Source organism: Crotalus tigris, unplaced genomic scaffold (assembly GCF_016545835.1).
Source record: "Crotalus tigris isolate CLP2741 ecotype Arizona unplaced genomic scaffold, ASM1654583v1 scf7180000017753.6788120, whole genome shotgun sequence".
In the NCBI taxonomy this organism is placed as follows: Eukaryota; Metazoa; Chordata; class Lepidosauria; order Squamata; family Viperidae; genus Crotalus; species Crotalus tigris.
Window position 1 is genome coordinate 2,045,759 of NW_024096615.1, and position 15,959 is coordinate 2,061,717.

General features: G+C 41.4%; 1 protein-coding gene across 7 annotated transcripts in view; it reads left to right on the top strand.

Moving 5' to 3' along the window:
• The window catches only part of CNTN1 (contactin 1), a 370,454-nt gene that overhangs the window by 211,876 nt on the left and 142,619 nt on the right, over positions 1-15,959 (top strand). For all 7 annotated transcript variants that reach the window (XM_039340676.1, XM_039340675.1, XM_039340674.1 and 4 more), the window contains 2 exons: positions 4,511-4,637; positions 13,613-13,791. In XM_039340676.1, the coding sequence (XP_039196610.1) occupies positions 4,511-4,637; positions 13,613-13,791 (306 nt within the window). The remainder of the gene's footprint in view (positions 1-4,510; positions 4,638-13,612; positions 13,792-15,959) is intronic.

A 15,959-nucleotide genomic window follows, 5' to 3' on the forward strand; every position in this document is an offset into this window, starting at 1 on the left:
GAGAGAACCCCGGAGGTTGTCACCAAAGCAAATCCAATGGGCTTAGTACTTTAATTAGTTCAACTTCACCTGGTATCTCCTAGGGGAAATATTTTTTTAACTATCCAAAATGCCTCAAAACAACAGTTCTAAGCTAGTGGTAGTTAAACCCATCATCCCTTCCTGCCAGCTTGCAGCACCAGTAACTACCCGAGTACAGGCAAAGGTGAAACCCTAAATAGGGGAAATAATTTTTTAACAGTTGCACTATCCAAAATGCCTCAAAACAACAGCTCTAAACTAGTGGTAGTTAAACCCATTATCCCTTCCTGCCAGCTTGCAGCACCAGTAACTACTCGAGCATAGGCAAAGGTGAAACCCTAAATAGGTGAATGGATAGAAGTGACCCTAGAGGCAGAAGTAGAGGGGAACAAATGGTTCCAAGCCCACAAAAATGAATGTACAATATAGAGTGGTCTGGCCTGGGTAGGAGCCAAACTATATGTCCCCAAAAGCCAGAGATTGCTGATCTTGGAGAAAAGCCATGACTCAAAAACTGCAAAGCCAAAACTTGGCTTTGTAAAGACTTTACACTTAATTAAGCTGCAGTTTTGGTGGCCATCGCTTAAAAAGGACATTCAGAATTATGTGCCCAGTTGCCCAGTATATGCCTCAGCAAAGCAGCAGTAGGGGAAAATACCAGGACTCCTCCAGCCGATAGCAGAGCCTACTGCCTCATGGAAGGAAATCTCCATGGACTTCATAGTGGAACTCCTTGAAACTTCAGGGAATACCATGATCGCTGACTTGTTTTCTAAGCAATCACATTTTATGCTCTGCCAAAATATTCCTTCTGCCCGCACCTTGTCTAAGCTGTTCATTCAACATGTTTCTAGATTACACGGTGCTCTGCAACAAATAATCTCTGATTGTGGAGTGCAATTCATTTCAAAGTTTTGGTAGGAGTTTCTAAAACTCTTGGGAATGCCCCAGGTACTTAGTTCCAGTCATCATCTGGAAACAAATGGGGGCTGTGAACATTTGAATGGGGTCCTGGAACAATACCTGAAATGTTACATCAATTATTATTAGGACAATTGGACAGACCTCCTGCCATTTGCTGAGATGGCTTACAACAACTCCATACATAGCAGCACTGGGTTTCACCCCATTTAAAATGACTATGGGACAAGACTTTGTGTCCATACCTGAATTGCCCCTAGCCACCCCTCCTATCACATCGCTGAAGGATTGGGTTACTCAATTACAGAATACCTGGGCAGTGGTTAGAAAGTCAGTGGACGAAACAAGAAAAACTTGCAAAACACAAGCCAATAAAAAGTGAATAAAGCCCAAAGACTTTAAAGTAGGGGACTGTGTTTACCTGTCTACAAAATATCTGTAGTCTGGGCAACCTTCCAAAAAACTGGGACCAAAGTATGTTGGCCCATTCCCCATTAAGGGGATTATCAACCCAGTTACAGTAGAACTCGAACTGCCTAAATCATTTAGGCACATCCATCCCATTTTCCATTGCAGTTTTTTAAGACCCAAAAATCTGTTCCCACTACACCCAACACCACCACCACCACCACTAGAGCCACTCATGATTGAGGGGGGAACAGCATTTTGAACAGTAAACATCGAGTATTTTGTCGCATGGACTTTCCTCCCTCTGAAACTGAATGGGTGGACCTTAAACACATCAAGGCAGCTAAGCTTCTTAAGGGCTTTCATAACCAATATCCTGATAAACCAATATAGCTTGCATATTTAGCCATGCATCTGTATTATTTCTCTCTCCTTTTGTTTTTGTCTTGCAATAATAATAAATATTAATATTTTTAAGCATGGAAAATGATTTCTTCCAAAACATGTAAATAGGGATAGTATAAAGCTACATCAGTTATTTTTAATTGGGAAAAAGAATTGCAACAAGGAAGTTTCAAACTTTTGCCATATATTTATTCTGCATTATTTTGCAAAGCTTGCGTCATCATCACCACCCACCATCATCATATATTGTCTGTATATCTACATAGTCCAATAAAAGAACTGTCTAGGGAAAACAACAGCATATTTGTAGTTCAAATAATAGTAGGTGGGGAGGTGGGGAGGGGTTGAGAGAGAGAGACAGAGAGAGACAGAGAGAGAAATCAATATCTGTGAGTTTTCATCTATCCCAAATCCTCAAGAATGAAAAATAAGCATGCTTTACAGCCAAAGAATATCTGGGTGGCACTGGAAGTTACATTGAACATAAGCAAAACATTCCAACCCTGCAGATACTTTATGTACATTTCTAGCAGAATTTATTTTAAATAGTATAATAGTCATTATTTCTTTCTAACAAACTCCCAGAATTTTTAGCCATTTTGTCTTCATTACTGCTGTAAAAAGATTGCAGAATTGGTTAAAGGAAATAAAGATCAGATGAAAACAAAAGCACAAAAAGATTACTGTAATTACCTATTTAATTAATTAAGGTATTCTAATTTAAATGCAGCCTCATTTAAAGTACACACATTTTCTTAATCAGTTACATGTGATATCCAGAGTGTCAGCAGATTCACTTGAAAGGTTCTCTGATACAGTCCAGGACATGCTTAGTTTCCAAAGATATTGGTTATTAGCCAAAATGAAACAAAACAAAAACAGTGTTTCACATTAATACTATTTTGGCAAGTCGCAGTAACATAAGAAAGACAAATCTTTACTGAAGAAACAAACAACACAAATCAGCATTGAAAACTTTTATTAGATGTCACAATTTTGTACAAATTATTTGTAATAAGCAAATTATTTAGAGTAAATATAATACTCTGTCAGCTTTTTATGGTTTTAAACAATCTTCCCTAACCTTTCACCATCTAGATCAGTATTTCTCAATCCCAGCAACTTTAAGTTGTGTAGACCTCAACTCCCATGTTTTCTGGAGAACTGTGGAAATTGAAGTCCCATATCTTAAAATTGCTGAGGTTGAGAAACACTGTTCTAGATGCTGGGACATAAGTTTTAGAATTCTTACAAAAGTCTGGCCAAGATAGAACATGAGAGCCAGTTTATTGACTTTGGGCCAGTCACTATCTCGCAATCCTCACAGGATTGTTGTTCTGGGAAAAATAAGAGGAAGGAATATTATGTGTGTTTGCTATCCATTTGCAAAAATAATAAAGGCAGGATATAAATAATAATAAAAACATTGTTTCATGCATATTTCTTAGAATATACAAGACTTTTATTTTATTTTGTAACAGGAGTGGTTTTAATCTTTCATATCTGAATCCATTACCTGCAGAGGATGATACTGTAATGAAGAATAATCCTGCACAAGAGAAATCCTCATAAATGTTTTGAAAATTAAATGATCAAATGATGTTCACTTTATTTCTTTGCTTGATGTACAAGACTCTCCAAAACTTTTTTTCTATTTTTTTCATATAATAACCTAAGTTTTGAATTTCCTCTTCTAAACATGAAATAAAAGAAAATAAACTCTATTGCTCTTAATGGATGCCATTTTTCATTTTAATTTATAGATAGCTAGGGAGATTTCACTTAATGCACTTGATTGAGAAGCAGTTTAATCAAGTTTCAAGATCAGAACTTTAGAAGCAATCTCATTGTCTACTGGATTAATATAAAAACAAAGATTATAATGAGCAATTTATGGGTTGACTATAGGTAGTCCTCGAGTTACGAGTATAATGGAGCTTGCCCATTCCACTTGTAACTTGAAAACTTGGAATGAATCTCGTACCTCAAATGAGGTAACTCCCTTGGTTGTTAAGATGCACGCGGCTCATTGAGGTATCTCAGGGTGGGGAAGGCCATGGATGGCCTAGTGATGGAACAGGCCCCCAAGGCCTCCCCAACCCACTAATATACTTCATGCTTCCCCCTCCCTTCCTGCCGCACCAGACTCACGTTTAAAAGATCCGTCTCCTCTCTGCCACAGTTCCTGCTGCCACCGGGATCTGAGGCCAGGGGACACTTCTGCATGCCTCTGGAGGCTGAATTGGGGCATTAGAGGCGTTTTCCAGGCCACTGCTGCCTGGATCTGAGGTTGGGGGATGCTTCCGTGGCCCTCCAGTGGCCCAACCTGGGCACCAGAGGCCTTCTCCAGGCTGCTGCTGCCCGGATCTGAGGCTAGGGGACATTTCTGTGGCCCTCCAACAGCCAGTTTCCTTGCATGAGTGGGGCCGCAAATACCCATGATGCCTGTGCAAGTGATCTGTGAATGCCCATGATGCTCATGATGATGCTTGCACGAGATGGCTGTGTGCGTGTGCACACATGTGCACTGACCAGCCACTCACACGGCCCGGTGACCAATAGCTGCAGTCCACAGGTTGGAGACCCCTGTTCTAATGGGTAGTATACTGGCAAGATAAAATCATGAATTGGAAGTTATAGCCTGTGGTTGTTCCTGTGTTACATCTCTAAAAGAATTTAGAGATGTTTAAACTTTCTGAATTCTATACGTACTAATTGGATGACATTATTCAATTGCCTTGCTATCTATTTGCAGATGAACTAAAAGGTTATGGACCAATTTTTGAAGAGCAGCCCATTGATACGGTATATCCAGAAGAGTCTCCAGATGCAAAAGTGTCGATGAACTGCAGAGCCAGAGGAATCCCTACACCTACTTACAAGTAACTTGGGTTACTCTCTTAATGTTATATTAATAATATTAATTGTACTAATTCAGTTTAGATCTGAGATTTGGTCCAAAAATGCACCAGTGGTGGATAACCCTAGCAAGTTTGGAAAAGTCAGTTTACTAACAACTGCTGAAAACTTAATGATTTAATTCCAAAGTTTTGTTACTTTTTCAGAAAAGACAGTTTAATTCACAGCCACCTATATTGTTGCTACATGAGTAGCAATGCAAAGTAGCATGCAAAGTCAATTGGGAAGTTTGTAGGAAGTCATAAGTCATGATAATGATCATGTGAGAATCACACTTAATAATCCACACAATCTTCACTTAACTAAAAGTAATTGGGGACTGCCATAACTGCAGTTGCTAACTCACATGGTCAGATATCATGCTTTATGACTGCTTCATTTAGCAATGGAAGGTGCCAATTATTATTACTGAGGCCTACCTGTATATTATTTTTTAGAAAATAAAAGTATACTATAAAAATGAATAAAAAACAAGTGGTAAGAGATGAGCAGTGCAGAAATCAATCTGCCCTGGTACAACTGTTATCTTTCTCCTTTTTTAATATTTATAAATAACAGCACAGTAGAAATCATAGTACTAAGTATTAAGCTCAAAGATTAAAATCTTTTTCAAATGATGAAATAATTCAGTTGCATTTTGCTTCTATTTATCCATATGTCAGATCCACCAGCTTTGGCTTGGCACCTTGCTGGTGTTCTGCCATCAATCAGAGAAGGGAGGAGGAACAAATGGGCCATACAGCTGTATACCTGTATTATGGGAAATTTGGAGGGGGGAATTGGCAGTTGAGGAAGAACAGAGAGTTTTGGAATCCAAAACTGGCATACTAGCATCTTTAAGGCCATTTGCTCTGAGAGTAGAATTTTACCAACCCAAATGCCTCAACATTTTCCGAAACATTTTCATGGTGCCAGATTGGCCAGACACAGACAGACCACGGAGGGAAGGCTAGGAGGAACCAGGGGTTTAGTTCTGTACTGGTGCACGGGAATTTTAGATTCCACTTGACTTTATTGCAATCAGCATCTCTTAGTAAAAATGCCTTTTCATTTCAACCAAATGGAGTTGAGAATTTTACTTTTCTAAGGGATCAGACTGGGGCAGGTCTGATATTAAGCAGAATCTGAAATTGTGGTCAACCCAGAAAGGCCATTGTCTGTACTATGGGGACCATGCATGCAATGTCAGCTCAAGGGAGTGACCAGGAAGAAATTGAATGCTGGGGAGAGCCTTCATCCAGGCCCCCGCACAAGCTGAATCTCTCCAAATGGACTAGAGACAGAGAGAGCTGCAGTGACCCACCAAGACCCAGATGGTCCCTAGGTGTTCAAAAGAAGGAGGACTGGGAAGAGAAGCCAGTGGAGGTGACTTACTTGTGGAAGCCGCGGTAGTTGCTGATGGGAATAGAGAATGGAGCTGAAAAAACTGGAGGAGGAGGAGGAGGAGGAGATGGAGAGCATGGCCAGGGAGGGAGCAAGCCATCAAGTTTATGCAGGTGTGTGTGTGTTGAAAAACCTAAAGGCGCACAACGCCCTCAACCTCATCTCGCAGCCAATCAGCCACATCCATCCTCAGTGAACAATGGGGCAAATGCATCCACTGTAGCAGGCAAGCTGGAAGCTGAATCTGCAGCTCCAGGAGCCTCTGCAGCCCCAGCACCTGGAGGGACGGCCCAGTGTGGGGGCCCTGCAGGACTAGCTCCAGCAAGGAAAAGGAGCTGCAAGACCCCACTACTGGGCATGAAATTTGATGGTGGTCCTCAGCAAATGGGGGATTTCCTGGCCCGGATTTGGACCTATATGCAAGAGTAAGGTCCCAAAATAGCAAAGAGGGTGGCAAGGCGAGATGTGTCACCATGGCCCTGGAAGGGGCTGCAGGAAGGTGGATAGTCACCCTCCATAATGATGATACCATGGAGCTGAGGACCTTCAACTGTTTCATGACAACATTTTGAAAATATTTCGAAGACCCCCTTGCTGATCAGGGACTGCATCAAAACTATCAGCCAGGGCTGCAGGAATATGGCTGAGTACACCCAGGAGTTCTGCAATACTGACTCTGATGATGACCCCCTGATAAGTATCCCAATCAGCCCAGTGACAGTCCCCGTTGAAGTGATAGTCCAATCTTTGGGACGTAAAGTCAGCCTGATGGCCCTTCTGGACTCAGGATGCACCAGGTGTTTGGTCAACCTTGTCCTAGTGGAGAAACTGGAGGTAAGACTTAGACCACTCAAAGTTCTGGTGGTATTCTGCCAGTTAGATGGCTCCATAGCAGGGGAGATCCCAGCAATGTTCATCACTGAGCCGATAGAAATGTGGATGGGGGCACACACAGAGACTCTGAGTTTTATTGTGGCCCCAGGCATGGAGAGACATTTGGTGTGGCTACGGAAATGGAACCCCTATGTGAACTGGAGGAGGGAGCTGTTAAAAATCTGGCAGGCTGAAGCTAAAATGAAACCAGAAAGAACTTAGAGATCCCAAACCCAAGGCAAGAGGTAGGGGCTGCAATGCATGAGTAGAAGGCCGATTTCTGAATTCCCCCAAAGTACTGGGACTTGCGGGATGTGTTTAGTGAGAAGGATTCAGATGAACTCCCACCCCACCAGCCAACAGACTGCTTCATAGAGATCCTGCCAGGGTTAAACTACTCAAACCCAAATTGTACTCAATGACCCCTAGGGAACTTGAGGAACTACATCTTTTTATGGAAGAAAACCTAAAGCAGGGATTTATTCAGCTGGCTCGACTAAGAGTGGCCACCCTAGGGCTATTCCGTGAGAAAAAGGATGGGTTCCTATGTCTATGCACAGAGGGCTAAATGCTGTGTGTGTGGAAAATGTCTACCCACCTGCCCCACACTCATGCACCTCGGGGCCCTGCAGCCCACCCACCCCCTCCTGCTGCCTGCCTCAGCTTGCCTCGCCTCATCCCGTGGCGGCAACACGACCAGCAGCAGTGTCATCCAGGAGGATCCACGCGGCCACTCCACTCTCCTCAAGAAGCCCGTCAGCCTGGAGGGGAAGTCACTGCCACCACTGTCAGTCAGGTGAAGCAGCCACCTTGGAGCAGTGCTTGTGAGCCTCACCCTCCCCCACGCCAGCCCGCCAGCCCACCCCGCACCATCATGAGCAACTTAGCCAAGGGGAGTGAGAACAGCAGCAGCAGCCTCGAGGAGGTACGGACCCTTTTTGTGAGTGGCCTTCTGGTGGACATGAAGCCGCGGGAGCTGTACTTCCTTTTCCGGCATTTTAAGGGTTATGATCAAACTAACAACCAAATAGCCAGCAGGCTTTGTTACTTCCAACAACTGTTCTGGTGCAGAAGCTGCAAAGAATGCTTTGAATGGGATCTGCTTTGACCTAGAGAATCCCCAGAAGCTGCGGTTAGAGTTTGCTAAGGCCAACACCAAGATGGCAAAAAGCAAGCTAATAGCCACACAAACCTCACCAACCTCCACCCTGCCGTAGGTGCACACTTCATTGCATGAGATCCTTATGATTTGTCTCCAGAAGCACTGGCTCCCTATCCCCTGTATACCACAGAGCTAACCCCAGCCATTCCATATGCAGCTTTCACCTATCCAGCTGCCGCCGCTGCACACTCAGATGTGAAGTCAACAAGGATGGAAGTCCCGTCTGTTCTGTTAGTTTTAAGATGATTTTGGCCCACATTTTCCCCTCTTGTCTCTCCATGGACTGATGCATGAAGGATGAAGGAGTCTTTGGCAGCCTCCTCTCTCGGCCTTTTCCCTGGACACCATCAAAGTGCCCAACTTCACTTGGCCGTCTTATGAATGAAGCTATGGATTTCCCCCTCCAAAACTGTGAACGTCATCTCCTCCATCTCTTCCCATTACCCATTGCTACTAATGAAAGATATGCTAGCCCAAAGGGAAGATTTTTACTAAGTTGGACTTGCGATAAGCCTTACTACCAAGTTTGGATCAAGGAGGGAGATGAATGGAGAACAGTTTTTAACTGCTCCTTAAGGTATTTTCAATTCAGGTTCTTCCCCTTTGGACTAAAGGGCCCCCTGCTGTCTTCATGCAGCTGTTAAATAAGGTGCTGCATGAGCACTTCTACAAAGGGATGCTGATCTACCTGGTTGACATACTGATTCATACTGAGATGATGACGGAGCATGTGAAACTGTTTTGAGTGGTGCTTTAAAAACTTAGGGCTGTTCAATTATATGCTAAACTTTCAAAATGTGAGATCCACCAGAGTAAAAAGAAAGAAATATTAGTACAACATACCCCCAAAAATACTGAAAAAGACTAGAAACAAAAATTAAAATAAGCAAGAAAATGGTAAGAGAACACCTATCCAATCTGACAAATATAAATCACCTGGACATGACAGATTACATCCCAGAGTTCTGAAGGAGCTGGCAGATATTATCTCAGAACCATTGCACCACATCTTTCATAAATCCTGGAGCACCAGGGAAGTACCTGAGGATTGGAAAAGGATTGATGTGGTTCTCATCTTCAAGAAAGGGGGAAAAACAGACCCAGGAAACTACAGACCAATCAGTCTAACATCAATACCTGGGAAGGTCCTGGAAAATATAATAAAAAAACAGATCTGCGAACAATTATCTTCATCAATGACATAGTTGACGGAATAGGAACTCATCAAATTTGCAGATGACACCAAACTGTCAGGAGTAGCCAATACCCCAGAAGACAAACTCAGGATCCAAAAAGATCTTGATAAACTGGAACAATGGGCCATATCCAACAAAATTAATTTTAATGTGGAGAAAAGCAAAGTTTTACATTTAGACAGGAAAAATCAAAGATATAAGTACAGATTAGGTGAGACCTGGCTCAAAAACAGTAACTGTGAGAGGGACCTTGGAGTCCTAGTGGACGATCACTTGACTAAGCGCCAGCAATGTGCAGCAGCAGCCAAAAAAGCTAATACAATCCTGGACGCGGCCTGGGGGGAATGGGCAGGCGGTACCAATGGTTAGGAATTTATTTTAATTGAATTGTATTTTGTATGAATAAACGGAAAATAAAAACTTTTTATTAAAAAAAAATCCTGGGTTGTATAAACAGAGGCATAGAATCAAGATCGCACGAAGTATTAGTACTGCTTTGTAAAATTATAGTGAGACCACACCTGGAATACTGCAACCAATTTTGGTCACCATATTACAAAAAAGATGTTGAGACCTTAGAAAAAGTTCAGAGAAGAGCAGCTAAGATAATCAAAGGCCTGGAGAATAAAATATATGAAGAACAGCTGCGGGACTTGGGTTTGGCTAGTCTAAAGAAAAGAAGAAACAGAAGTGACATGATAGCAGTATTCCAGTATTTGAGAGGCTGCCACAAAGAAGAGAGGGTCAAATTATTCTCCAAAGCATCAGAGGGCAGGACAAGAAACAATGGTTGGAAACTGATCAAAAAGAGAAGCAACCTGGAATTAAGAAGAAAGTTCCTAACAGTGGAACAATTAACCAATGGAACAGCTTGCCTTCAGAAATGTATCCACCATCACTGGAGGTTTTAAAGAAAAGACTGGACAGTCACTTGTCTGAGATGGTATAGGTTCTCCTGCTTGAGCAGGAGGCTGGACTAGAAGACCTCCAAGGTCCCTTCCAGCTCTATTCTATTCTATTCTATTCTATTCTATTCTATTCTATTCTATTCTATTCTATTCTATTCTATTCTATTCTATTCTATTCTATTCTATTCTACAGTTCCAAACAGGAAATAGTCAGACTGGTTATTCCATCTCACCAGCTTGTGGTACCAGTAATCACCTGAGCATAGGCAAAAGGAAAACCCCAAATTGGGGAAGGCATAGCGGACACTCTAAAAGCAGCACTAGAAGGAGACAAGTGGTTCCAAGCTCACAAAAATGAATGCACAATGCAAGGAGGCCTAGCCTGGATGTGGACCAAGCTATAGGCTCCAGAAACCCAAAGATTACAAGTCCTGGAGAAAAGCCTGATTCAGACTGCAGGACATTTTGGTTTTATAAAACCGTTATGCCTGATTAAGTGCTAGTTCTTGTGGCCTTCACTTAAGAAAGACATTCAAAGTTATGTGGCCAGCTGTCCAATTTGTGCTTCAGCCAAGTGGCAAGGGAAAACACCAGGACTCTTCTATCCAGTGGCAGAGCCTTACACTCCCTGGAAGGAAATTTCTATGGACTTCATAGTACAACTACTGGAAAGCGCAGGAAACACCATAATCTGGATGATCACTAATATGTTCTCTAAACAAGTGCATTTCGTGCTCTGCCATACTATCCCTTCCATCCGTACCTTGGCTAAGTTCTTCATCCACCACTTCTATAGATTGCACGCCACTCTGCAATGGATAATTTCCATCTGTGGAGCACAATTCAGTTCCAAATTCTGGCAGGAGTTTTAAAAACTTCTTGGGACATCCCAAGGGCTTAGTTCCAGTCATCACCCAGAAATGAATGGAGTGTGTGAACATATGAATGGGGTTCTAGAACAATACCTGAGGTGTTAGATAAATTACCAACAGGACAATTGGACAGTCTTCCATTTCCTGAAGTATCCTACAATAACTAGGTTTACCCCTTTCAAGGTGACTATGGGACAGGACTTTGTACTCATGCCTGAGCTGCCCTTGGCCACCACCACCCCATTCTATGACTGGGTTGCCCAGCTACAGAATTCCTGGCCGGTTGTCAGAAAATCATTTGAGGAGGCAAAAGAAACTCACAAAAAGTGTGCAGACAAAAGAATGAACAAAACCCAAAGACTTTAAAATAGGAGACCGGGTCTACCTCTCTATTAAATATCCACAATCCAGACAGCCTTCCCAAAAATTGGGACCAAAGTATGTTGGCCTTTTCTCTGTCAAAAGAATCATCAATTGGGTCACAGTGGAGCTTGAACTGCTGAAATCCCTTAGACTCATTCACCCGATTTTTCATTGTAGTTTTCTAAAATCGCAAACTCAGTCCCTTCTGCATCCAATGCTGCCTCTGCCACCCAAACCACTCATGACTGAGGGGGAACAACATTTTGAAATGAAGGACATTTTAGACTCTCGTAAACACTGAGGAAAGCTTCAGTATCTAGTGGCATGGAAACACTTTCCTCCTGAGACTGAATGGAGACTTAAGCACATTAAAGCAGACAAACTTCTCAAGCTCCTCCTTTCCATAACTAATATCCTGATAAACCAAAATAGTTCCCTATTATAACCATATATCTACCTTGTTTTTTTCTCTCTCTTTGTTGTGTGTTTCCTTTTGTTTTGCAGGACTGACATCCTTGCCAAGGGGGGCAGCATGTCAGATCCACCATCGTTAGTTGGTCCTTGCTGGTGTTCTGCCATTAACTGGGGAAGGGAGGGGGAGCAAATGTGCCATAAAGCTGAATTACTTTATGATGGGAAATTGTGAGGTGGGATAGACAGTTGAGAGAGAACAGAGCGCTTTGGAATCCAGTTCATGCTGGCATCTTGAAGCCCGTTTGCCCTGAGAGTGGAATTTCACCCATCCAAACACCTCAGCATTTCCTAAAACATCTCGGCGGTGCCAGATTGGTTACACACAGATGGACCATGGGGGGGGGGCTAAGGGAAACCAGGGGTTTAGTTCTGTATTGAAGGATGGGAATTTTAAATTCCGCTTGACTTTACTGCAATTAGCATCTCTTAGTAAAAGTGCCTTTTCACTTCAAGCAAATGGAATTGAGAGTTTTACTCTCTAAGGGATCAGACTGGGGGAAGTCTGACACAAGATCATACTTAGCATTAATTATATATTTCAAGCAATCTTATGTTAATTAACATTTTAGGAATTATATTTAACCGCTATAGCTTTTGCCCTCATCTTTAAAAGTTTAACTTACCCAAAACATCATAGTGTTAATAATGTCTAATTTCTATTATAAAATATCACCATATTCTGCTATTATCTATATTCTACAGTACATTATTTGACTATTATAATGCAATCAAACATTAATTTGGGCAAAAACTTATTTTTCAGTGTTCACAGAGCATTCTAAAAATTGAACCAATATTATATTTATCTGTTGTATAGAGGAGATTATATGTAAAACAGATTAGATGCTCATCCTGGTGGCTAATATCTAAGAAACTACATTCTTAATTCATTTTCAGTAGGATCAAGTTGATGGTAGTATAATTGAATGAACTGTGAGAAACATTATTTTTATTAAATTCTATGTATCTCTGAAAAGCATTTAAATAATTATTTTCAATTCTATAACCATATTATTTAGGAATCCCTGTCATTCTGTAACTAGCACAATGGATTTATTTTGAGGGATCTGTAAATAACACCTAGGAATAGTAGTATGCAATAAGATCAGATTTGTATTGTCAATTCAGATCAATTCAGGTCTGATATCTAATTCAATTTAGAAAATTAGTTTGATGCTTTAACTAATAAAATTATGTCATTTGGAAACCCAGTTTGATATTTTTTTCCTGCATGCACGGAAGATCATCTAAATCAATGGTGGCGAACCTATGGCACGCATGCCAGAGGTGGCACTCAGAGCCCTCTCTGTGGGCACGCGTGCTGTTGCCCCAGCCCTGCCTCCCTCCATAGCCCCCATGGCAGATACTGCCATGGTGCTGCAAGGCTGCCTGGGTGATCTGTGGTGAGTGGCCCTGCGGGCAGGCGGAGCAAGGGGCGGGCCAGTTTTTGGGCACTTGGTCTCTAAAAGGTTCGCCATCACTGGTCTAAATTATCAAATTGGATTCAATTCAGACTGATTTAGAAACACAGTCAAATTCAAACTGAATTTCCAATTAAAACTTTGCGCTATTCAATGAAACAGAAACTGCCATAATCTCATTCTGTAGGGATAGATACCATGTTTTGGAGGCAATCTGTATTAAGGCAATTGAAGTGCTGACATAAGGTATTAATATTTTTTAAAAATAAATATTTTCCTTGAATAGGTGGCAACGTAACAACTGGGATGTTGATATTAAACTGACAAAAGAACATTATAGTATGGTAGGAGGTAACCTGGAAATCAATAATCCTGAGAAGTCAAGGGATGAAGGAACATATGTTTGCATAGCATACAATATACATGGAACTATTAGGAGCCGGGAAGCAACTTTAAACTTTGGATGTAAGTGGTTTTTACATGAACCTTTACCTTCACACAAACTCTTTGAAATGGTATTCAGTAGGTTGGTATGTTACTGATTTAGTTTAGTTTGACTTATTGTCATGATCCATGCTGATTGGAGCAGTATGAAAAAGACACCATCTCCAAACATAATCACTATTTTTTTTATTGTGATTAGAGTGAGAAAAGTGGGTGAATATGAATGGATTATTTTCTTCTAGATGAAAAATATTTGGGGACTTTTATTATATCTTTTAGATAAACCTATCTGCTTATATTTAATGATGAATTTTATCAGTGCTGGTCTGTTACATTACAGTTTATTAAAATAAACCTTGTGCTTCCATAAAATAGTAGATGCCAAAATAACAGTATTTTTGCAACTTGACTTCAATATAATAAAAAACATCTTATTTCAGTTTTTTACTAAAACTGAAAAACTTCCCAAACAATATTGCTTTAGGATCATTGTCACAACTTTCTAGTGCAAAGTTACCCTGCCAATAATTTGTGGAAAACATGTCTTCATGATATATCCCTGCTTTCTTACCAGCCTATTGATAAGATGGTATGATATTACCTTTAGATATTTTAGCCTCAAAGCATGGTTTTGTTTGCATCCACAAAAGTAGATCTCCTATGAAGTCATATTAGTGCTCCTGATATTGGAATTCAACTTTGCATGTATGGATCTGAAGCTGTGAATTTGTTAACTGTGAGGAGTAATAGGTTACAGTTAGCAGAGAGACTTGCACTTTTATCTGCCTTTTTTGTTTAAAAGAAGTGCTTTGTATGTTTCTTTGTAGCATTCTTCCTATTGGAGTAGCAGGTGTGGAAGTTCTTTATTTATTTCAGCATTATTGAATTATGTGATTCCCAGCATTTGTGGAAAGTAGCTTTTTTTTAACAGCGAAGTCTCCCAGTTACGAACTATTTCTCTGCATTATTGAGTGAAGGCAGCAATACTGTTGGCCTTGTTACTGAAACAAGGCAAAAAAAATGATTCTGTGTGTGCATGATTTCTTTTTTAGTGACATACTTTTCTTCAGTTCAAAGAGGAAAGCATATTACCAGTGCTGTGTAAATGAGGCTGTAAGGACCTACCTCAGCTAAGTCATCCGAGAAAGCAGAACTCTTGAAACAGGCATTGTCTCAAAAGGAACTTTTATTAAGGCTAATGATAGCAGGGAATCAAGGCAAGATCGGAGAGAAAAACCATGAAGCTATATATTTTAAAAGCAACATTCAATACTCCTTCCCCCAAGGTCCCAGTGTTCATTTGAATCCCAGCCAATCCACAGGTGACATCGTGTTTTGGTAACTGGTCTTTTTGGCGGGCTCCTCAAGGTCTTTCTCACTTTTGATTTCTTCTGGCTCCAAGCGCAAACTGTCTCTTAGATAAGGAAGAGACATTCTATCCCTGGGGGAAGGGCATTTTAGCAGAAAAAAATGGAAACAACCCATGGGGCAATTAAACACAGTGTTCCATTCATCCCCCTCCAGTATTCTTTGCAGTAATATTTTCTCCAGCTTGGAGAAAAAAATTCCTTTTGACAGGTGTGCTAACATGTCCTTCATAAGGGGGAGGTTTTCTATGCACACAGCGTTCAGCCCTCTATCATCTATGCAGAGATGAAGTGACCCATCCTTCTTTTCGTTGACTAGCACAGGGGCTACCACCCATGGTTTTGCAGGCTGGATGAAACCCCATGCTAAGTTCTTTTCAATGAACTTATGAAGTTCATTCAGTTCTTATGGGGTCATGGAGTACATCTTCGGCTTTGGAAGTTTCACCCCTGAGATAATTTCAGTCTGTGGGTTGGTGGGGCAGAAGCCACAACAAATGCTAAAGTCTCCGAGTGGTCTCCCATAGAAATATGCAATGGTCTGGTAGCAAAACTGGCAGGGATTCCCCCTCAATGGACCAATCGAGTTGGCAGAAATTTATTGGGGTCTTTAGCCTCCTGAGCAGTATTCTCATTCTCCCCACCAGCTCCCCACCAGCTCTGACTAATGTTACTTTCTTCTTGGCACCTGGTATGAACAGTTCTAGGGGCACAGTTATGGGATCAATTGGGCCACTTATCAAGTGGTCATTCTCATAGTCAGCTGCCTCGGAATCATAGTTGGCAGGAGCCAGAACTCGACCCTCAACCTACGAGCTCAGG